General features: G+C 59.2%; 3 protein-coding genes across 8 annotated transcripts in view; all 3 read right to left on the reverse strand.

Annotated features, from left to right (window-relative positions):
• Positions 1–12,121, reverse strand: part of ITIH4 (inter-alpha-trypsin inhibitor heavy chain 4) — a 14,726-nt gene extending 2,605 nt beyond the window's left edge. Inside the window, exons 1-19 of one of the 4 annotated variants that reach the window (XM_025885607.2) lie at positions 11,992–12,121; positions 10,748–10,908; positions 8,266–8,370; positions 7,957–8,119; positions 7,698–7,808; positions 7,116–7,241; positions 6,348–6,464; positions 5,923–6,091; positions 5,694–5,819; positions 5,322–5,503; positions 5,054–5,239; positions 3,919–4,058; positions 3,507–3,661; positions 3,183–3,209; positions 2,941–2,994; positions 2,361–2,480; positions 1,680–1,826; positions 1,322–1,558; positions 43–217 (exon numbers count right to left, since the gene is read on the reverse strand). In XM_025885607.2, the coding sequence (XP_025741392.2) occupies positions 43–217; positions 1,322–1,558; positions 1,680–1,826; positions 2,361–2,480; positions 2,941–2,994; positions 3,183–3,209; positions 3,507–3,661; positions 3,919–4,058; positions 5,054–5,239; positions 5,322–5,503; positions 5,694–5,819; positions 5,923–6,091; positions 6,348–6,464; positions 7,116–7,241; positions 7,698–7,808; positions 7,957–8,119; positions 8,266–8,370; positions 10,748–10,908; positions 11,992–12,081 (2,591 nt within the window). In that variant the 5' untranslated portion in view covers positions 12,082–12,121. The remainder of the gene's footprint in view (positions 1–42; positions 218–1,321; positions 1,559–1,679; positions 1,827–2,360; positions 2,481–2,940; positions 2,995–3,182; positions 3,210–3,506; positions 3,662–3,918; positions 4,059–5,053; positions 5,240–5,321; positions 5,504–5,693; positions 5,820–5,922; positions 6,092–6,347; positions 6,465–7,115; positions 7,242–7,697; positions 7,809–7,956; positions 8,120–8,265; positions 8,371–10,747; positions 10,909–11,991) is intronic. The other 3 variants (XM_073901355.1, XM_073901356.1, XM_073901357.1) reach the window with 3 other exon arrangements.
• Positions 12,122–12,250: 129 nt separating this feature from the next.
• MUSTN1 (musculoskeletal, embryonic nuclear protein 1) lies at positions 12,251–16,208 on the reverse strand. The gene is made up of 3 exons (XM_025885304.2): positions 16,055–16,208; positions 14,874–15,006; positions 12,251–14,698 (listed from the first exon to the last, which is right to left on the reverse strand). Exons 1-3 carry the CDS (start codon positions 16,061–16,063, stop codon positions 14,592–14,594), a joined length of 249 nt encoding a protein of 82 aa, XP_025741089.1. The 5' UTR covers positions 16,064–16,208; the 3' UTR covers positions 12,251–14,591.
• Positions 16,209–17,853: 1,645 nt separating this feature from the next.
• Positions 17,854–22,566, reverse strand: part of STIMATE (STIM activating enhancer) — a 51,876-nt gene continuing 47,163 nt past the window's right edge. The window contains exons 8-9 of one of the 3 annotated variants that reach the window (XR_003210752.2): positions 21,546–21,732; positions 17,854–21,416 (exon numbers count right to left, since the gene is read on the reverse strand). Coding sequence is in view for 1 of the 3 variants with exons in the window: in XM_025885303.2 (XP_025741088.1) it covers positions 21,300–21,416 (117 nt within the window). In the remaining 2 variants the exon portion in view is untranslated. Of the gene's footprint in view, positions 21,440–21,545; positions 21,733–22,566 lie in introns of all 3 variants that reach the window. The other 2 variants (XR_012380899.1, XM_025885303.2) reach the window with 2 other exon arrangements.

Raw genomic sequence — 22,566 nt, forward strand, 5'->3', positions numbered from 1 at the left:
GGGGGGGGGGGGGAACCCAACGGGACCCAGGCCGGGGCATACCCAGGTATCACCGAGAACAGCGTCTCCTTCCACTTGTAGCCAGAGTTTCTTCGGTTCCGGGTCACTACCACATGCTCAGGGATGGCACGGACCTGCAGCTGGGGGTTCTTGAAGGTCACCTCAATCCACGAGAACTGGGCCTTCTCTGTCTCGTACTGGGCAGTCACCTCAACCCCTGAGAGGGTCGGGGGCAGAGAGGTCAAGACCATGGCCCCAGCTGGGCGCTGGCCTGAACGGCCCCTGCCGTGGGGGGCAACGCTGTCAGTGTGGCCAGGAACGGTCCACCCAGACCCCTTCTCACCAGCTGACCTCCCCGGCTCCCTTTACCAAACACTCCCTCACACTGGGGGCTGGTTCCTACGGTCTCTCCCCTCATCCCCTGGTTTCAGATGCCTGTGGAATGACCCCCGAATCCTCAGTGATGGCCACCTTCAGACGAGCCCCCTGAGAAGGGAGATCGTGTTGGAAATCGACAAACGTTCATAAAGCTCCTGTGGCGTGCCTGGCCCGATGAGGTCCCATGGCCAAGGGCAAGATGGAAGAGGGGTGGTGTCCCCCCTCCTCTGTGAGCAAACAGACCACAGGCCTGGCGGGATGAGTGGCAGACTGCGTGGACCTGGGAGGAACGAGGGAGCTGTACATTCTCATTGACTCTGGCCGGCTCTGCAGGCGAGCGTGAGCATCCCTGAGTGCTGCGCCTCCTTGCATCTGACCCGACACTCAGTTCAACCAGTAAGACCGTTCTGGGGGTTGGGGGTGCAGGCCTGGCCAGCACACACCTACCTCCTCCCACCATTCACCGCCTCCACACCCTCCACAGTCCCACCAGCACCTTCCAGGGCTCTGCTTCTGCCTGCCCCTTCCTCCGCCCAGTGGACCCCTACTTGTCTGCCAAGGCCTCGTCACTCCTCTATGACCCTGCGCAGCCACCCCTGCTCCCCGGACAGCTCTTGTCTCCTCCTCTGGGTTTGCTTCCATGTCACTCTGGGCACTGACTATAGGCCACTGAGCTCGTCTGTGCCCAAGTCTGTCTCCCCACCCCGGGAGTATGGCAGTGCCTGGGAGCAAGTCCACGTCTGGTCACCCTGGAGTGCCCAGGCCACCCCAACCTGCATATGTGGTGCTCAGGGACGTGGCCATGCCGGGATCTGGGATGCGCCTGCATGGGGCAAGGTGTGTCTCCACGGGCAGGTGTCTCATCGTTGTCTCTGGGGTAGTAAGTCGGGAGTCAGTGGTGTCTGGGTCTCTCTGGGTGGATGACTGGATGTGCACCTCTCACCTTGGTCAGGGTCTGAGAGCAGGTTCATCGGCCCCTGAGAGTGCTTGATGTCCACACAGAGGCGGTCCACGCTCTGTCCGGGCAGCATCAGGATGACGGCAGGTGCCTGGATGGGGGCTGGGACAGCAGCTGTGGTTCCCAGGGTAGGCAGAGCAGGCTGGGAGACAAGGACAAGGCGGGGACCAGGCCTAAGGGAGGCTGGCAACAGACCTGGGGGTGAGGCTGTCTTGGCTGATTCTGAAAGAAGAAAAAGTCCGGGTTTAGGAGCCCCTTCCCAAGGAGCGGGGTGGGGGCCAGTGAGAGACAGAGACATGGATGTGCGGTTAGGGCTCCCTCTCGACCTCAATGGGAAACCCACGTGACAAGTCTGTAGAGCTCCCCGAGGCTTTCCTCTCCCAGATTCTCCCTGTTATAGGGTCTGAAGCTACTGCAGGGACTCTGGCCTGGGGGGCATCTTTGGCTCTTAAATCCACACCACGAAACACTTCGTCAGGAATGGAGGGGGCTGATGGTGCCGAAGCAGGCATTGGTGCAGGGCCAGAAACAGAAAGGAAGAGGGCAGTCAGGACTGAGAGCAATCAGCACGCCCTCCAGCTATCATCAGCGCCCCCGGCCCCCCCACCCAGCCCCGCAACCCCGGCCACACCCACACCCAACTTAGGAGAGCCTTTGTCATGAGATTTCCAAACAGGAGAGCGTGCTAGTAGGGAAAATGGAGAGGACACAGGGTCTAGCCTGGCTCTGTGCTGTTTCTGAGTCCAGACCTGGAGATCAGAAACAGCTCAAGGGTCCACTGCTGGCTTTGGAAATGGAGGAAGACATCCCTTTCTAGAAGGTTCCATCCTGAGCCAGCCTCCAGAGTGTAATGAATCCAATTCAGTGAAAATAAAGGACACATTACATCATGTCATGCCCCACAGCAACTCTCCCTGGTTTGTGCCCAGCCCTGTGCTTTGTGCTTTACCTCACTAACTCTAGGGCCATGTTTAATGATCATCTTGAGAAAATTAGACCCTCAGAGGGTCAGAAAGTGGCTTACCTAACAACATGTCCGGTAGCAGTGATTTTCCAGCCATAAGTGGGTAAGGATGAGGAGAATTAAGAGGTCCTTGTGGTCCGGCTCTCCATAAGTCACTAGGTGTCTTCCCAGAGGGTCCAGCTTTGGAAAAGTTGACACATGCAGCCTTCTCTCAAGCAGCGTCATGGCGCCCCATGGCCGAGGCTCTGGGACCCAGGTCAGGAGAGGGATGTGGAGAGGGCAGATGACTCCCCTCCCTACGCTCGTCACTCTGGGAGCCTGTCCCTCCATGGCCGGGAGAAGTTCAGCGTGGGAGCGATGGACCCTTCTTGAGCCCCTCAGCCCCGTCCCTGGGATATGAGCCCCCCGCCCCTGCCCCTGACTCAGACTACCTTGTCCTCTACAGCCTCGTCTTTGGGTGAGGACAGAGTCTGTATAGATGCCTCCTAATCAGATATAACTGGACCTGAGTCCCCGCCCTGCCAACCAGCCAGGTGAGCCGGGCAAGTCATTCCCGCAACAACCAGGGCAGAGCCTAGTCTGTGTCTGGGGTGAAGGTCCTGGTCACTCTCCCCCACCCTCCCCCTCCCTCCTTTGCCACCTGTTATTCTGGACCTTCTGTCTCCAGCGGTACGAAATCTAGACAGTGGACCACCTGGAAATCAGAGGGACCTGGATTAGCTTCTGGGATATACTTTTTTGGGGTCCCCAGCTGACCAGGGATTGTGTCCCTAAGTGCCCAGGACGGGGTCTGAGTAGCAGCAACCTCGCGGGGCTGGGGCCTTAAGCCCTGTGTCAGCCAACCGTCCCCCGGCCCAGCCTTTGAAGGAATTAGGCCCTTACCTAAGTAGAAGTTCCTGTGTTTGTTTTCTGGATAAAACAAAAAGAGAGAAAAGGAAATACACTGTTAGAGTGGTTTCCACAAGTTCAAAGTGCTTCTGTTTAACCTTGCTTCCCAACCCCAGCACTGACTAAGTGCGGTGAACTCTGGGGTCAGGAGACCTGGCCTCAGCTTCCTCATCAATGAGATGGGCTGAGTGTCCGGGGGATCCTGGGAAACTAGGGATGGCTGGGTCGGGGACTTGGTGGGGACACGGGAAAGGCTCTGGAGGACGCTAGGTCAAAACTGTGCTGCCGAGGAGGCTGGGGTCCTACTCTCACACCTACTGGTTTCCACAGGCTTCTCAGCAACTTCAGACCATTCTTTGCCTTCAGGTTTGGTGACCACCATGGACGTGAGGGGAGTGACAAAGCAATACTGGAGCGACAAGTTCAGAGCTCGGGTCTCGAGGGCCTGCTTCTCAGCATCGGATGCCGAAACCCTGCAGGTGGGGGATATCAGAGGCTCAGCGGGCCCTCCCCAGATGCTTAGTCAGATTCTCCCTCCCTTCCAGACCCTTCTGGGAGGTTCCCACTGGGAGAGTCTGGAGCTCACCCACGATTGCACTAGCCTCTCTCTCTATGCCCGGGAGATACCCCGGGCCAGCTGCACCTGCCCCCCGCCCCAGGGAAAGCTTGGGAAGGTGCTTGGGCTGTGTGTGGCTGCCCCAGTGGGCCCTCGAGGGTGTGGGCCACCCACATTTGCTCCAGCAGTTGCTGGATGGTTAAGTATGCCCAGAGTCTCTCCATGAAGCTGTGGAAGATGTACTTGGGGCTCTGGAACTCCTTCTCCTGCTCCGCCACGCTGGACTCCGTTTGGAAGGTGATGCTCTGCATGTGCTGGAAAGAGGGGCCCAGCCCGGGCAGGGGCAGTGAGGGCCCCTCCAAGGCCAACATGGCAGGCACAGAGCCGGGAACTCAGGTCAGACCGACCCTTCCAGAGAAAGGGAAATGAGAATGGGATCCGAACCCCTGGCCAGGGTAGAAACAGCAGCGGGAAGGAAGGGCAAGTGCAGTGTAGGGGCAGAAAGGGGCCCCAGAGGCATTCCACACTCATCCCAAAGATGGAGACTCTGGGAACAAAGAGGGAAGAGCCTTCTCCAGAAGCCAGTGGCAGAGCTGAGAAGAGAACTCAGGTGTCATGGCCCTGATAGGGCTTGGGGCCCCATCCGCCCCAACCAGCAGTCCCCTGCCCAAGCTGGTGCCCTCTGCTGGGGCTGGGTGCAGCGGGATGGTGGCAGTAAGGTGGGTACCAAGCTCTGGGTGGACTGCTGCTTCCTTCTCCAGGCCTTCTGGGGAGAGGCCATAGGTAGGACTTTGGTTCGAACCCAGCCTGCAGCTCCCTGGTTGTGTGATGATTTACCCGCATTGTCTCTCCCGAGAGGACAGTATCCCCAGGGCCTAGAGAAGGATCTACAGCAGAGCAGGTGCTGTTTCTCTCCGTGGAGTGAGAGGGCCTCCCGTGGCACAGAGGCAGCGACAGGGCGTCACGAGGGGAGCCGGGCTCTTGACCTGGCTGCTTTGGGGCCCGGGGCAAGTTGCCTGCCCTGCCTGGACCTCAGCCTGCCCATCTGCGAAAGGGGAGCAGTCCCCCTGGCCGACCACAGCCTCCGAGGGCCGGTGTGAGGCCAGGAGGGCATGCCAAGTACCTGGTGCTCTCAGGACCAGCAGCAGCACAGACGGACTGCTAAGCGTCATCTCTAAGTGGCAGAGGGCACGGTGTGACTTGTGCAAGGTCAGTCGCTGGAGCCCTGCCAGGTTGGCATTTGAACCCAGTCCCTCCTGACTGCCCGCCCCGGCTGCCCCTCCCCTGCAGAGGGGCTGGCCACACTCACCAGCTGCCCCCTGACTTTGGCTGAGAGCACATCGGGGCTCTGGTCCCGGAGCTTCCCGGCCACGACGATCTCAGAGCCTTTGAAGAGCAGCCGGAAGTTGTCCCGTGAGACCTTCTCCACCGCGTTGCCGGGGTACTCAAAGGTCACTGCTGTCAGCAGTGGGTTGGCCACTTCCTGGTAGAAGTCCTGCAAGGTGGGGGGGTGTCACGAGTGCCGGGCCGGGCCCCGCCCACCTCACCCAGGCGGCCCACCCGGGACCCTCTGGCACCTGCAGCTGCAGGGTGGAGTCCGAGTCCTCATAGATGCGCCGAGTCAGGCCGCCGTTGTCTAGCGCCAGCTTCTCTAGGAAGGCAAAGCTGACGTCGAAGCCAAAGCCCAGGCAGAAGAGGCTGTACTGGCCATCTATAGCTTCCTTCACGTTCTTCTGGATCCTTGCAGGGTTGGTCTCCCCTGGACCCAGCAGTGTGGGAAGGGGGAGTGAAGAAAGTGATTTGTTCAAAGATACCTCTGGAATCTCAGAGCCAGAGGGGCCTCAGATACGCCCCCCACCCCAGCCTCGGGTCCCACGGCAAGCCAGGGAGAACCCCAGCTGCGCCCCCTCCAGGGCAGCGTGTCCCGGAGTGGCTGGCGGTGCCCTCACCCACGGTGGGGTCGCCGTCGGTGAGCAGGATAATGAGGGAGACGCTCCCCTCTGGAAGCAGCTCCTTCTGGTTGGCACTGTCCAGCAGCTGCACGGCCATCAGCATCGCGTCGTTGATGTTGGTCCCTGGGGGGAACGTACTCTCAGGGTGGTGGCTTCCAGCCCGGCTGCCCAGGCTGGGCTCGCTGCACCAGAAGCCCCCACGCTGCAGGGCCCCAGAGGCGCTCACCTCCTTGGGTCTGGATGCTGGCAGCATAGCTCCTGGCCTGGTTCACGTTCTCGGCTGAGGCCGGCACCAGCAAGGGCTTCCACTGGGCCGCCTCCCCGCTGAAGCTGACAAGATTGAACTGGTCGTTGGGGCTGAGGTCATCCAGGATCTTGATTAAGGCTTCCCGGGTCTGGGCAGGAGGGTGGGAGACTCAGGCGGGTGTCTGAGTGGGGCCTCCCTGGGGCTCATGTGTACTTGGGCTGGCATCTGCAGGCTCCCATGGTCAATGCTCTCGGGGCAGGCACTGCCCACACTCTGGCCAATCTCAACCCCTGGGTACCCCTTACCCAGGAAGATGGAGGGGGGAGAATGCCTCCTAGACCAGGGCCAATGGCGTTAGGCATGTGTGAGATTCCAGGGCTGTGCCCTTAGCCAGAGGGACCCACCTGCTGGATCTTCCTGCCTCTCATGGAGCCGCTTTTGTCAATGACAAAGATCACATTCTTGGGTATAGTGGGCAGGCCTTCAGGGGCAAAGTAGTGCACAAAGTAGCCACTCTCGATCTGTGATCAGAGTGAAACAAACCCAGGTAATAAGAGCTGCAGCCCTGCCCTGCCCTCGACCAGCCTTCTCACCCTAATCCTTGGGTTCCTCTCTTCACACAGCCCCCTCTGTCTCTGTTCCACTGCTGACCTCCCAAATCTTCACCGTCTTTGACGGCTCAGTCCAGCCCCTCTCTTGCCTTCCCTGCTCACACATGGTCCACTAGAACTCTACCCCCACTTTATCTCCTATTTGTTTTAGTATTTGAGGCAACTTATCACAAGAAGTTCAGACATTCTAAGCCTGAAATCCATCAAAAGACTAAAGACTTTAAAAACAAGGTCCATCAGAGGTCAAAAGGGAAAGCACAATGATGCCAGGAACTTGTGTGAAAGAAGCTACTGCCATTGAGCATAAAACTGAACTGTGAGCCTCCTGGCAGCCAAGGCAATAAAGGAAATCCTACAGGGCATCTCTTTAGCAGAGGTGAAACTTCTGTGCCTCCAAGAGAAAATTGTTTCAGGGACAACATAACAAAATTATTTGTTTTCGGTCTGTGCTGCCACTGGTTCACCCTGATAAGTAGGGGCAGTTATTTTGCATTTCCTTCTAGAACATACAAGCTCGGGCCCTTTTCTGGTTGCCCTACTCTCGCCTGAGAGCCCACACACCTGAATGGAGCCCCCGGAGACGGTCCGGTGCACATCGTAGCGGACGATGAAGTTGCCATCCAGGACTGTGTCCTCCTGCCCTGGTGACTTTTGCTGGGAGAGCGTGGGCTTGAATTGGATGTGAGCCTGGGGAAGGACAGCCTGGAGTTGGTAGGAGCCCCGTGGCCACCCCCACCCCCTCTGAAGCAAGAATTCCAGGATGCAGCCTTGGGCCACAGTCCAGGGAACATTCTCTGAGGCCAAGCTGTTGGAGAGACTGCCTCCATACAGGGGAGTGGGAGCTGTGTGAGCAGAGGCTGGGCTCAGTTTGCGCAGGATCCAGCTGGTGACCCCTCCCCGCTGTGGGTCCCTCACCCCAGCTCCTCCCCATGGCCTTCTCCCCATCTCAGGCTTCACACCAGCACCCAGCAGACTTCTCTAGGCCTTGCCCTCCACCTCAGCCAAGCGGCAGCATGAACACAGACCTCCGAAGTCCCTCCGGCTCAGAGTCTGCCCATTTGTCCCACTCTCTGGATAGACTCATACGGCTGGCCTGACAACAGGCCCCTGGGGACGCTTGCCCGCCGACCGAGGCAGGCCCACCTTGGTCTTGTTCTGCGAGACGGTGAGGGCGTCTGCCAGTTCGTTGGTCATGAAGGTGCTCTCTGTCTCCAGAAAGTTGATGCCCTGAGGCTCAAAGATGTGAATGTCCATCTGGAGGCAAGGAGTGGGTCACTCGGTCGCCCAGAGTTGGGGCTGGGCCTCACAAGAGGCAGAGCGGGAAGGAGGGGCTGCCCTCAGCAGAGCAGGTGTCTCCCTGGAGCACCCCCCACCCACACCGGGGAGCAGGCAGTGCCGGTACCTGCAGGTGCTTGACCAGCTGCTGGGGTTGGACTTTAAGCAGCAGCTCATATGCTCCCAGATGCCGCTTGAGCAGCTCCTCATACACCAGCTCGAAGGTGACCTTGGCAGCGGGAGCCACACTGACCGACACCTGGAACTGCTCCGTCTTTCTTCCGCTGGCCCTGGGGGAGGAGAGCAGCAGGTCTGCCCCTCCAGGCCAGGCAGGGTATGGCCACTGGAGGCTGGAGGGGTCTGCAGGGCTGAAGGCAGGGGCAGCCTCCACCCCCCCCCCCCCCCCGGGTCCCTCCCACCACCCTCTTTGGCTCACTTGACGAGGCCAGCGCTCTCGCCCCTGGCCACAGCTGCGCTGTACTGTTCCTGGGCTGCAGCCTTCTCCTTGATGTTCCCTGGGTAGGTCACACCTCCGATGACCCTGGGGCAGGACGGCAGGTGTTGTGGAGGGCCTGAGAGGAGCTGCCCACTCCAGTCCCACCTCCTCCAGGGAGCCTCCCTGAACTTGGTGTGCCTCTTCACAGATCGACTCCTGTCTTTGCCTGAGCCCGCCCATTTCTTTCTTTCTCTCTTCTTCTTATTTTTTAAAGATTTTATTTATTTAATTGTCAGAGAGAGAAAGAGAGCAGAAGCAGGGGGAACGGCAGGCGGAGGTAGAAGCAAACGCCCTGCTGAGCAGGGAGCCCGACGCGGGGCTCGATTCCAGGACCCTGGGATCATGACCTGAGCCAAAGGCAGACACTTAACCAACTGAGCCACCCAGGCGCCCAGCCTACTCACTTATTATGTACTTACTGTATACAAGACTCTGGGCAGGGCCCCGGTTGAGGGTGGTGGGCCTCTGCGAGCTATGCTAGGCTTCTGTCTACCCTGCGGCAACGCACAGTGTTGGTAAACATGCATTTACTGAACAGCCCGGGGAGGAAGGTCGCGGGGGAGGCAGGGCTGAGGTAAAGCCTGGCCTCCACCCTTGCAGTCTGGCCCCGCATCCCGGCTTGCCCGGTCTACCTCACAGCCTGCCCCCAGAGGAACTGGTCAGTCACCAGCAAGCACTTTCCGGGGTGCACGTGTGCCCACCCTTGTGTGCAGGTGTGTGGGCAGCCGGAGGAGGAGCGGGGTGCTGGGCTCCCAGGCCAGTGGGAAACGCAGGCCTGAGAGGCTCTGACCCCTCTCCCTGCAGCTGTCCCCTCTTCCTGCCAGCACACGGCAGGGCCCTCTGCACAGAGGGGGGCCTCTGGGGAAGTAGGTTTTGGACAACTGGTGCACGGGAGCCCCAGGGGTGTGGCCACAATCCTAATGGCTCTTCTTTGGGACTAGAAGGAACTGCCAGGGCTTTTCCTCTGGAAGGAGAAGACCTGCTCCAGACCCTCCTTGTGAGGTGAGCAGGGACGTGTCAGCGAACCTACGCTTGGTCCACCTGGGGGGCCTGAAAGGGTGAGAGTGGGCAGGGGTGGGCGGGGAGGGTGTAGCTAGGGCATTAGGACCCAGTGTCCCACCTTCCTGACCTTCCCGGTCACCATTTAACTCTGGGCGAGGGATGCAGCTGCTGAGTGGGCCATAGGGCTCGTCCTCCCAGATGCCCAGCTGAGGCTCCCCGTCAGGCCAGAGAGCAGGGCACCCTGCCCCCTGCTTCCCCATCTCCTGCAGCAACACCATCTGGACCCAGAGAGGAGTGCAGGCCCTGTGCTCTCAGCACATGCCATGTGTCCAGAAGCTGGCCGCCTTCTGGTCTTGGCCCCCTGTCGGAGGCTGGGGGTACCCTGCAGTGCTCAGACTGCAAGTTGGGCAGCACAGGCCTGGCTCCAGGATTAGGAGAAGCAGGGGGCTGCTGACGGGGGTGGCAGGGAGCGAGGAAGAAGCCGACCACAGGGACCCAGGCCCCACTGCAGTTATTTCAGAGGTCTCAGGGTAGTTTGGGGACCCCGGCCGAGAGAAGCTTGCTCTGGGCCCCATCCATTGCCCTCCCTCAGTTGCTGGGATCAGCGTCTCTCTGGCCTGCCCTCAATCACTGCCTCTCTCGTGGGGCCAGGTGCGGACGGGGAGGGTTCTCAGGCGTTTAGCAAACATTGCAAAAGAGTTGGGAAGGGTGGGGGAGGACAGCAGAGGACAAGGTGAGGAGCAGCCTGGAGCCACAGAGTCCACAGAAATCCCAGGGGCCTCCCCGTGCGGCCTCGGGCCCAGAGCAGAAAGGCCCTCTGCTGTGTCCCAAGTGGGAGGGAGGGGACGAGCTGGCTTAGAACTTCCTGTGACAGAGATGGCCCTCCTCCAGGCATTGCTCCACTGTGGGGCAGCCCAGGAGTTAGGAAGTCATCTGTATTCTGAGCTGGACTCTGCCTTTTGTGACTCCCTCCTGCCTGGGCCTGGCCTCAGGATGCCCCAACTCTACTCTTCGGAGGAACAGACACCAAGACGCTGTGGTTCTCCATCTGTGAACTGGGCGGGTTGGTGGATGGTGGATGGCGGGAGGGGTGCATGGAAGGGTGGGTGGAGGGAGGGAGGGAGGGAGAGATGGAAGTAAGGATGAAGGGAGAGAGGAAGGGAGGCAGGGATGGCCGGCCGGAGGGATGGATGGGTGGAGGATGGAGGGATGGAACGTCTCTGAGAACGCATGAAGTTCATGGGTAAAGCCTCTGGTTCCTTATATTGCCTACAGGCAGAGCACACACGCCTAAGGCATCCATCCTGGCTCACCTCACATCAGGAAGAGGGTCGCTCTTCCCGACAGGGTGTCACCAGGGCAGATGGTGTCATGGTGCCGGGTTGAGGAAGGTCGGGGAAGAGGGCAGGAAGGCACCTACATGGAGAAGTTGGTGATGAAGGCTCTCTTGGGCAGCTCCACCTGGAAGGTAGCCTCCTGCATAATATTGGCCCTGTTGACCACCCTGCTGGTGACGACTGTGTGGGCAAATCTGGACGAGACCTTGGAGTCCACGGTGAGGCTGTAGATGTTGATGCCATTCTGGACCAGTGAAGGGGGAGGGGTGGGACTGTTTGAATGCCACCCTAGCTTGAGACAGCACTCTTTAAGAGGGGGCCCTGCCCTTGGTCCCCGACACCGACTGAACCACTGACCAAGCCCCCGGCCGAACCCCATGAGGCATTTCACATGTGAACACTGGTCTCACAGCAGAGGGAGCTGCGTGCTTCGTCCCCCACCCTTCAGTGTGTTCCGGGAGGTGACTGTCACTTTCTCCTCGGGCGGGGGGCCCTAGCGGGGTCAGGCCGCTTCACATTTGATCCTAGCTCTGCCTGGTGAAAGGGTAGTGAACAAGTTCTGCGATTTCTGGTGCCCCTCGGCCTCCATGGAGACTGGGAAAAGCAGCTCTTGCCTCTCTCCCACCAGGTGCTTACGGGAGCTGGGAGAACGTGGAGGAGATGGGGGGCCCAGTCTCTAATTACTGGGAGCCTTCCTCTTTGCCCCCCTTGACCCTGCAGCCCTGGACCCTCCCCAGGTAAACGCTCTTCTCCTCCAGGTCTGCGGTTCCCCAGGAAGGACGTGTGCACGCCTGCAGCCTTGCACACCTGCTCTCGGCACATGGCATGTTCAGGAGCACGCGCGGCTGAGCACCGAGGCCGGGTGGCTCATGGAGTGTCTGCTCGGTGGCAGACATTGGACGAAGTTCTTTCTAGATCTTTACAGGTTTGATCTTCACGACAAAGCTCTGAATAGCATTTCTTTTTGCCGTTTTACAGATGAGGAAACAGACACGAAAAGCATAAATAACTCTTGCGCAGCCACTCAGCCAGGGAGAGGGAGAGGCGGGCTCCTGAAGCCCATTCTTGCCCAGCCCACCCCCTGCTGGCCCCTAGCGGCAGCTCGCTGGGCCGCATCGCCTCCCCGTAAAGCAGGAGCGGGGTCTCCCTTCTGTTAAATGGGAGAGCATCCAGACAGCGCCCAGGCTAGTGCCTGGCTGCCAGTTGGCACCCCGTCTTCGCGCACGCACTGGGCCACGCTCGTCCGGCCGCACGTGCTCGCACACACACACGCTCTCGTCAATCGGCTCGCGCCACCCCCGCTCGGGCACCTGCGGACACCCCTTACCTTCTGGGTGGCCGCTGTCGGGGGCGCAGCCAGCAGCAAGAAGAGCACCGGCGCGAGGCCACAGGGGCAGCCAGGGGCCGAAGCCTTCATTTGGGCTCCAGTGCCTGGCAGGTTGCTTCTGAACTTGGGAGGATGTGGGGAATGAATTAGTAACATGCTCGCGGTCCCGCCCCTCCGGGGGCGGCTTCTGGGAAGTTGGGATCTCCAAGCCAAAAACTGCAGTAGCCTCAGCTAAGCAAACCGTGACTGTCCCGTGGACCTTGGCTGGGGATAGGAACACGTAGTGAGGAGAGGCGGGCTCAGGTGGGAAGTGGGTATGGCACTCCCTCTGAAAAGTCCAGAATCATCCCAGGCCGCTACCAACCCCTCGCACCAGCCCCTCCACTGGCGGGCTCCCTAGGTCTGGGAGACACAACAGTGAACCAGCCTGCTCTCCGTTAAGCCCAGCCTGGGAGAAACAGGGATAGCCCAGACCAAGGGGGCTAGGGAGTGGCTTCCGGGAGGGGGCAGTGGGAGCCTGAACTGAGCAGCCACTGGGGTGTCTGACTGGGGCAAGATCTGCTGGGGTCGGGGCAGGATGGAGAACCCTTGTTTCTGGGGTGACAGGGACTGGGCCCAGGAGTCCTCTTCTCTGCCTTTGGGTCCCAGGCTGCTGTCGGGCCCCATCAATCTAGCTAGGGCTCTTGGTTCAGCTCCAGCAAGGCCCCCAGAACGAGACCCGCACTTTGGCAATTCCAACCGAGAGCCATAAAGATGCCCACACCTTGAGGCCCAGAGGTCTCCCTCCAGGGAATTTATTGAGAGGAAAGCATGGAACGAACGGTGTGGTGGTGTGTGCACTCGGCGGCCCACAGGGGTCAGTCATGCCGAGGGAGCCCGTGAGTCACGGCCAGCGTGAGAATGTGGAGGCAGCAGCACGCCAAGGCGGTGCCACTGTCCGGAGCCAGACCAGGGGGAGTGCACCGGACGGCCTGGGCTAGGATTCCCGGTAACTTGAGTTCTCAATTATCCTTTAATAAACTTGAAATGCCTTTGTAACAAACAGCAACGAAGTGAATAAATACTGAGGGATCTGGACGAAACTGGTGCTTGTGTCCCTGGCGGTTCTGGGAAAGCCCAGCTCCTGGGTCTGGCCACGGATAAGGTCGAGTTGCTTCAGCAGTGTGGCCAGGTGCCAAACCCTGGGTCGAGGAAGGAGGATGGCTTGGTGACACTGGTTGGGGTGGGGAGCAGCCATGTTGGGGGCCCACACAAGGATCTGAGGCAGTGACTGGCCGCCGGGGGTCTCCTCCATCAAGGCCAGCAGCATCCAGCCCGGGGGAAAGGGCAGCAGAGACTCGGGTGCTGTGTCTCTGGCTGCGAGTAAATGTTCCCCTGCCTTAGCACACCTGCAGCCAGGAGCATCTCTATGCACGTCTATACTGCTTGCCCTTTGGCTCTGAATAAGGTTGGGATCACATGGGGCTTCACACCCCTTCGGCAATCTGAAAAGAGCCTCCTCGGGGAGCACAGTGGGCAGGCCCAGGCCCCGTCCCACCGGAGGTCTGCTCCTTGGGGGCACAGAGCACAGGCCCAGCCTAGAAGCAGCTATATAAGGAGGTCGGGCTGGCTGAGAACGTGGGAAAGGCTCGAAGCAGCCAGCCCCACCTGCCCAGGGGACCGGCCAGCTTCCCTGCCAACAGCAGCCCTGAGTCGGGTGCCGCAAGGCCCAGCCCTGCTGGTCCAGCCTGGGACTCTGCCCGTGGTTTTGCCGTCACAGGGGGATGGGCCTCCGCAGGCCCAGATCTGACAGCTCCATGCACACAGGGGACACTGAGGCCTTGTGAGCCAAGGGCCTGGAGTTCCCATGATGCAGGGAGAGCTGTGCGAGTGGCAAGGGGGAGGCTCACCCTGGCTGTGGGTCAACAGCTCAGGAGGCGGCCTACCACTGGCCAGAGAGGGGCCTCGATCTGGCTTTGTCTTTGAGGGGTATGAGCTGGCAAGGAGGTAGTGCAAACAGGGGTGCAGGGGGAAGGGGCTTGGAGGTCCCTGGTCTGGCAGGGCCTTGGAGTCCTTGGAAGCATCTTGATGGTTTCTGCCGAAGGCAGGCAGAGGGGTGAGCCTCGGGTCCCCACCTGCTTCACCCTGAGCCGTGTTCCTGTGGCCCTTGTCAGACAGGAGGGGAAACCGAGGCTCAGAAAGGGAGAGACTGGTTTGAAGTCACACAGGAGCTCAGCACCAGGTCTCCACGTCCAAGGCTCTTTCTCGCACGTGGCAGTAGCCATAATAGCACCTGCCTTACCCTCTGGGACCTCCCAAAAGCCCACGAAGGGTGTGGAACATGCCTCACACCCTAACCTGCCTGCCCCTCCCCTACACTTAGTGGCCATGGCCGGTGACCAACTAACAGGCTCCACATGCTGGGGCCACGTGGGCATGCTCTTTATTGGTGTTCCCCGGGTGCTGGTGCAGAGTCCCTGAGCCGAGGGGCCAGGGCTGTGAGGGGCGGGTGGCTGTCCCACGGGCAGCAGGTGAGAGGGTGCATTCTGGCATAAAAAAGTTTTGGGGGAAGGCTCCTGCGTCTGGGAGTTGGCAGCGGCAAGGGGAATGGGGTGCACGTCTCAGCCAAAGATGCTCTTGGCAGGTCCGGCTTTGGGCTTCTCGAAGACGGTCTCAGTGCCGGTCCGGTTGCCGCTGAACACGGACGGGGCGGTGGAGCCGGCTCGTTCTGTGGGGAAGATGGGGAGGTGGCGGAGGGGCATTCATGGGGGGTGTCCCCCTGAGCTCAAGAGCTCTGGACTCTCAGGAAATGACCCTGGGACCCCTCACCCCGTCCCACCCCCACCCCCCCACATTGACAGCCATCTATGCCCTCCACCCCCACTGCCCGGGAAGATACTCACCACACTCCCGCATGACCTGATAGGTCTTGGACTTGATCTCCTGGTTCTTGGCTAGGTTTCCACGGGCCCCCTTCAGATCTTCCTCCTTCACTGGGGGGCGCTTCTTCTTGATGGGCGCCTCCTGAGCACCAGCCTTGAAGAGCCCAGAGCCTCTTACAACCCCAGGCCTTGAGGCCGAAAGCCCCTTCCCACCTCTGTGCCTCGGCCCTGAGATCCCTCTTCACTGGTCACTGAGCTCAAGCCAATTGAAGGCGCCACTCCTCCTCCAGGAAGCCTTCCCAGCTGTACTCCACCACCCACCCCCAAGTCTCTCTGTCCTTCTCCCACAGCCTGGGAGCTCGGGGACTGGCCTCATACTGTCTGCCTGGCCAGGCTCAGGCCTGGGCACAAAGGGCAAAGGGGAAAGGGACTGGTTTTGAGGTGGATTTCAAGGGGTGAATTCCACGACCTGCTCACTGGGTGGCAACAGGTCCCTTAGAGCCTGCCATTCTCTCTCCCCAACTGCCCGCATTTACCTTGTGTGTTTTGGGTAGTAGAAGCAGATACCCATGAAGTCAGTCTGAGGTTGAGCACCCACCCACAGAGCAGGCAGCAAGGAGAGGTCTCCACTTAGCCTGCTCCTCTGTCTGTTCCTCCAGTACTAGGGATATTCAGACTCCCTGCTTATCCTGGCAGCCCCAAGCGCCCACGAGTCTGAGGCCTCACTCCTTCCTAAGCCCTGGGGACAGGTGCAGGGACTCCCTGGTCCCCGAGCCTGGGCTGGGTTCCTGGGGCAACAGGCTGCAGCCCTTGCACAGAGATCTGTCCTGCTGGGGCGATGCCCAGGCAGAACCGTGTACCTACAGGTCCAGCCTCAGGAGTATGTAAGTACACACACACACACACACACACACGAGTCATACAGTCAGCTTCCTTGCGCACAAAAGCATACGCAGAGACTCGAAGTATCCTACATGTCATCTCTACCCTCCGGGCAAACCAGGGAATACCACCAAACCCAAGATAAATAGGGGTTTGTCAGCAAGCTCGGGCCGGGGGATGCCCTCCCTGGGCCCTGGTCGTTCAGGGGCTGCAGAGACTCCTGTTTACACCTGGAGTTCAGCTCAAGACAGGACCGTCAGAGAGGACAGTGTCCAGGTTCCCGCCCCCGCCCCCACACAGCCGGCACCGGGCCCTCCTACCTGGGACATGGTGGGTTCCCCGCTCTTCTGGCAGACGCACGAACCGGTGGAAGAGATCAGAGCTGCGCCAGCCCTCTGGGGCTTATATAGTCCCCTTGCCTGTCCCAGCAAGCCACTCCCCTCCTCGTCGGGCGACCGGATGATTCAGGTCCATACGGTCTCTGGCTTCAGAGTTTATTCTTAGAGATGAGAGGGGCTGGCTGAGCACTGCTGCCTGGGGGGCTGTGGCCTGGTGAAAGCCGGTGACGGGGGAGGCCCGGTGCCCCCAGCAACAGCTGCTCTAGGCCAGCAGGGGGGGCCGGGCCTGGCGGCGAGCAATGGAGTGTGGATGCATGTGTGTGGCAGCCTGAGCCGCCCGCCGGGACGGTCCATCCCCACGCAGTGGGTCCCCGGCGGCTGGGGGGGGCGGCGCGCCAGGCGGGGCCCTTCTGAGCTTGTTTTTCCTTCTCTTCCACCCCTCCCTGGATTCCAGAGGCAAGAGACTTTCCATCCCTGCCCAGCAGGGCAGAAGCTTCCCGTGTCTGACACTCGGGAGCATGTGCTCATGGCACAGCCCCCCACGGTTCACAGGGGAGCAGCTGTGGCCGAGGGAAGCCCGGGGAGCCACTCCGTCTCTTTGCTGTTGCCCCTGTCCTCTGTCTGGCTCCCGGGGCAAGTTCAGCAAAGGGACAAAGAGGCAGGGGGTAAAAGTGCCCAGGAAGGACCAGGAAGAAACCCGTTTTCTGGTAAGGGCACTGGTGAGTGCAGGCAGGGAAGGGCACAGAGCCTCTGACTGGATGAGGTCACCCAAAGGTGCCTGGCCTGAGGGCATTTAGGCTGCTGAAAGAGGCTGGGTGACATCCGAGCCCGTTTCAGGCACTGAGCTGTGGGGCTCAGGGGAGACCCTCGCGGCGCATGGCAGGACTCTCCACTTGGCGTGAGTGTGTAGTGGATGGGGCCGGGGGTGTCAGCCACCCCCGAGCTCCTTGTCAGTTTGTGATGGAGATTATTTTTATCTTTGGAGGCTCCAAGCAGACGGAACCCCACCAGGCACTGACATTTGGTTATCCCGAATGCCACTCCACTGATGTCATATCTCCAATCCCACCCCAAGCCCCAGCAGGCCGATGTGAGGGCTGCCAGGCTCCATCTGGAACAAGCGCTGACATGAGGAATGCCTTCCAACGGCCAGGGCCACGGGGCATGGAGCGCAAGCCCGGCTGGGAGGGGCGCTTCGGCACTGTCCCCACAGCTGGCTCTGCCCCGGAGGCACCTGCCTTCCAGTCCCGTGGCCTCAGGGACAAGGATGTGGGCTGCTCACTGCTCACACCTCCTCCCCCCAGCACCACTTGCTCCTCAGGGGGAGGTGGAGTACCTTTCACTGGCATAGGCAGGGAAGTGGAAAAGGCAAGAGTATGCTTGGGTTTTTCCTTTGGCAGATTCTGGCTCCTGGGTCTGTCACCAGGTGATGCAGGTTCATTCACACTTGGTTTCCTGGGAACAGTTGTTGTCGTTGTCATTTTTTATTTTTTTTTTTAAAGCTTATTTTATTTATTTATTTGAGATAGGGAGAGCAAGAGCACGAGTGGAGGGAGAAGCAGGCTCTCCGCTGAGCAGGGAGGCTCGATCCCAGGACCCTGGATCAACCTGAGCCGAAGGCAGCCGCTTAACCGACCGAGCCACCCAGGTGCCCCTGGGGAGAACCTTGTAACTTGCTGGGGAAATTTGCTTGACCCCACTAAGCTGTTTTAGCTCTAAAGAACACACAACCAACAACCACATGTGATGGTTTCTTTTTTTAAAAAAAAAAAAAAACTGTATTAAGATGTGAAACTTTATTGTAAACCATTTTACAATGTAAGTACATCGTCTTCCCTTTCATTTCAAAAATGTCTTTCTGTGAATCTTACCACCACTGATGAAACACCCCCACCGGAAGGGCAGTGGAAATAGGCCATGGTTTTCTCACACAGTTCTGAGTTCTAATAAACATCATGAAAAGAGAACTCAAATGACACCCACCCAGCCAGGAGCTCAAGGTGCTGATGGCTGTTGGACCGGAAGTCCCTCACCCAGAGCAAAGCCCTTCAGTGCTGCCAGTGTTTCACAGGGTGAAACAGAGAGCTCTCCACTCCTGGCTGGAAGTGTGTGCAACTTCTAAAAGCCAGCCCTGCACCCTATAAGGGGGCTGTTTTGGCCAATGAGAAGTTCCCAGAGCCTTCTATGTTGGCTTGGCGGCAAAAAGTCCAGTGAGTTGTTGTCTGGACGGCAGAGTGGGCTCCTGGGCGCCTTCCGATGGGGACTCTGGACTACAGGCTACAGGACTAGATTGCCTAGGATTTGAGCCTTTACAGGTTTTCCCTTTAAAGGCATGACAGTCAACAGTCGCCTAGGACTCTCTGTTGCCAATAAGGGGCGTGAGTTAAAGCTTGAGGCAGGAGGCCACCAGCGTGCCTGAGGGTTAACTGATGGGCCACAGGCCTTTACCTCGAAGGTCTCTGAGCAGACCAAGAAGCCACTGCCGCCCGAGATCTCACCAACATCCCCCCCTTGCCATTGTCAACACCCCACTGACAGCAAAAGGAAATAAGGCTAACAATAATTCCTTCCATTCAGACACGAGAGTTCTACCTCATCAGGTTATTTCCATTAGGTACAAGAAACTTGTTCATGACCCTGACTTACAAGCTTCCATCATGGGTGCCTTGGCCTAGGTCCACAATCGCACAGATCAGATGGATAGCACACAATATCCAGTTGGTGTCCCATGGTTTCTCAAGCACTGTGACACTTGCCATAGGGCCGGGTAAAGAGCTGTACCTTGTAAGGCACCTCAGGGCAGGTGGTAAGGAGACTCATCTCAGAGAGGGAGGACAGCTCAGGAGAAGGTTCTGACCACGGCCCTCTACATCTGGTCTCTTGGGACAATGCAGCACAGAAAAACCCCCGGTGACTGCAGGAAACACTTCAGGGAATACAAACTGTGTGTGTGTGTGTGTGTGTGTACATGAGCACGTGCACACATGCCCGTGCATGTGCACACACACACACACGCGAAGGGAAGGGAAGGCCAAACCTGCGAGGCCATGCTGTCCAGTCCCACACACCACAAGGCTCTCTGCGATTACACACCCATCCCCTGGTCAGCCAGCTCCACGACCGTGGCTCAGAGACTAAAGCCCTTACTGAAATTCAGGATACAAGGAAAAACCACCCCTCACTAGCCACCACTTTGCTCCCCAAACCCACTGCCCAGCAGGCACTGGGCCAGGCCTTGAGATGAGCAGATTGTCCGAGGCCTATATAAGCCCGACTTTCCACCTTCCAGGGACCGTGGCTGCCCACCTGCTGCGCCTGGAGCTCAGGACTGAAAGCACAGCTCTGATGCTGGGCTCAGGAAGGTGCAGGAAAACAGCGGCAGGCACAGGCTGTTCATACAAAATGAAACAGGAGGGAAAAGTTTGGAGAGCCAGCAATGCCACGAGGGGCTGACATGTAGCAGGCACAACGTCAGTTCTGGATGCAGCCTCGCCTCCTGCTGCAGACAGCCCTGCTCGCAGAGCAGACACCCGGGGGCAGCGACAGGGCCTGGCTCCTTCCAGCCCCCTGGCTCCAGACTCCCAGGGGCAGAAGGGTGCGGATTGTGAGAGGGAAGGCAGGCCCAGCTTAACAGCCTGGCTCCCAGGCCACAATTCACACCCAATCTACGTAAGGGCAGCACGTTTGTATGTAGGTCTAAAAGGAAGGTTCTGGGCCAGGTGGCCTCCCTGCACCTGTCTCACTTCTAGCTTGCACCTGAGCAGGCAGTTTTCCGTTCCTTAACTTCTGTGGCTGCCTCTGGGCTACGACAAAACACGGGCCACCCCACCATGCTGTTCCCACAGCAGGGCGAGTGCTCAGGCCAACCCACTCCGCTGTGGTCAGCAGACTCCCAAAGCTACAGGGGCCTGGGGCCATGCTGAGGAGTGAGGGCCACTCCCCAGGGAGGGGACCCAGGCTTCGAAGCATCTCCCCTGCCCGTGGATGCAGACAGCGAGCTCTCGCACCTCGACCCGTGCCGTCTCTGGCTGCCCTGCTCCGTCTCTGGCTGCCCTGCCGCTTTGAGGCCGTGAAAAACAGGATCGCCTGGTCGGGCAGGCGCTCCTCAGACTGTTGTGCAAAACAGGGGAACAACACCAAGACGACAGACAGACGGCGGCCCGAGAGGAGTTCCTGGGGCTGGTCCAGCAGCTGGTTCCAAGGGCTCTACCTTGCACTGGAGGCAGTGAACACAGGGCTGGTTTCGATGGTTTCAGCTGCTCTAGACACAGACCTCTAGACTCTGCTCTTGGCCACGTTTAACTAAGACCTCTAAACTGGCAGCAGAAAGCCAAGCAGCTGGACCCACGTGCCCCTGGCCTCAGACTGGCCTTCGGACCAGCTGCCTCCCCGCTCAGGCCCGGCCTTTACAGAGCCATTGGGTTTGTCCCTTTCGGACAAGGGCTCCTCTCCCTTCCTGCCAGGACCATTCACCTCATCTCGTCGCAGATTACCTAAAAATATCCCGAATAAAAAAACTCCCGACTTCTTCTTCCCGCCAGTTCACATCCCACGAAAGGCAGACAAACCCATTTCTTTGGGGATTAAAAAGTTTTTAAATACAATAGTATGAAAATATAACTTAAAAATATAAAAGTCAACAGCATACGGAAGACTTAAAAATCTATGTTTTGCTCATTAGTCCCTTAGGAAATAAACACATACTCAAAAAACATTAACACTGTGACAGCTCATAAAACCGGCTTTAGAAATCAGTAGTTACAAAGCCATTTGGAGTAAGAAAGCATCGCGGTTCCAACTTGGTCAATGAGTGACTTTTAGCCCAAAACGTGTTACGTCCTCACGCTCCCAGAGCCTTGGGGAAAGGCTCTACCCAGTCTGTGTGCGTGTCAGTTTTCCTCCTCAAGGCCACCCAGCCAGACACAGGACGGGGCTTCGGGGTCCCTGGCAACACCGTCTGGGACAATGACAGACACACAAAACGCCTCGCTTGCATATTTGGTCAGTGTTTGTAGTGCAACTGAGTGGGGACCTCCGGCTGCCTGGGGCCCCTCGGCGCTGGCCCGGCCCCCCTCTGGTAAGTGACAGCGGTCTGGGAGCGGGTGGGGACAGCGAGGGGACTGGAGGTAGAAGAGGCGGGGCAGAGAGGAAGGAAGGAAGGGCACTGCGGAGCGACCGCCTGCTGACCTGGCGGGGCCCCCACACCTGACCCCAGCACAGGAGCGCGTCAGACAGGCAGCCCGAAGCGGTGCTTCTTTTTCTTCGCAGGCTTCAGGGGGGTCAGTCGGCGCAGGTCCTCCTCCACGTCAGACTCCTCCATCTCGTCGTCGGCGGAGATCAGGATCTGGGGCGGTGGAGAGGCATGGCCTGAGTCACCACCGGCTGGGCCTTCTTCCTCTGCCCTCCCTGCACCCCGGCAACCGGGGTGCTACCCCGTCTAGAAAGCCCCGAGACCACCGCAGACGTCACTTACTCCCAGTGTATTCACGGGCTCCTGAAGCCAGCGCCGAGCGGACATGGCCGCCCCTCGCTTCTGCAGCCAACCTCCAGCTGGGACGGAACCCCGGTCAGAGCAAACTCGGCAAGGACCCCCACCCTAAGGTCATCCTGGCAAAGAAGCCCAATCTGGACACAGGCCGTCCCAGGTCCTGGAAGGTGCCCTACAGACAGCAGAAGCAAACTGAAAAGTCCCCTCAAAAGGAAAAGAGAACCTCTGTGGAGCACACACGAGGCCGACCGCGCTCAGTGCACTGAACCCACTCTGCAGCTCGCGCAGACAAGTGCGAGCCCTGCACTTTCCTGAGTGTCTGGAATGACCCCGCCGTGGAGCAAGGGCATCCAGGCAAACAGTCCCTTCCTACCCACCTGCCACGCCGCCTCCTGGCTCCTCAGGCCTCTGGGCACCAGGGAAGCATGGGGACACAGGGCACCATGAGCTCATTCTCTCCCGGGGCAGGACAGCTGCGTCGTCTCTCCCTGGAGCACTTCCCTCGGGGGGAGTCCCTGAGTAGACCTTCTCTCTGGCTCCCTACGGCCCGTCCAGGCATGCCCCCATCACCAAGCGCCTTGCCCATCTGGCTGAGACCTTCGCCTGCACCTCATTCCATCCTACCCTACGGGACACATGCTGCTCTGGCCATAAGGGGTTTCGTGTGACCCAGAGGCCACCCCCCGTGACCACGACTGCTCCTGAGTGGTTGCTTCTGCCTGTAGTGCTGCTTGTCATTCATCTAACGTTACTCAGGCTCTTACGACAGGACAGGCCCCGTGCCAGATCCTAGGGACACCTAGAGAAAATACGGGCTTACCCTCTACCCTGCTCTTCTAGCCAGCTTTCAAAACTCCAAGATGCCCCCAGGAGTTAAACAGACCTTCCCAGGGTGCTCACGGGCCTTTGTGAATGCCTCAGTGTCAGAAGGATCACATCGTCTTAGAAGGAGCTCTTCAGACACTCACCTTCACCTCATGCAGCCTGAAGGTCTCTCGGGGAAGAC

This window comes from Callorhinus ursinus, unplaced genomic scaffold, assembly GCF_003265705.2.
Source record: "Callorhinus ursinus isolate GAN/ISIS: 27379988/994484 unplaced genomic scaffold, GSC_fseal_2.0 scaffold15, whole genome shotgun sequence".
In the NCBI taxonomy this organism is placed as follows: Eukaryota; Metazoa; Chordata; class Mammalia; order Carnivora; family Otariidae; genus Callorhinus; species Callorhinus ursinus.

Bases quoted from the DNA above. Each gene is read 5' to 3' on its own strand.
- MUSTN1 (XM_025885304.2), bottom strand. The intron at 14,699-14,873 runs GTGAGTATCTTC...TCTTCCCCACAG, and splicing joins TCAGGTCATGCGGGAGTGTG to AACGAGCCGGCTCCACCGCC.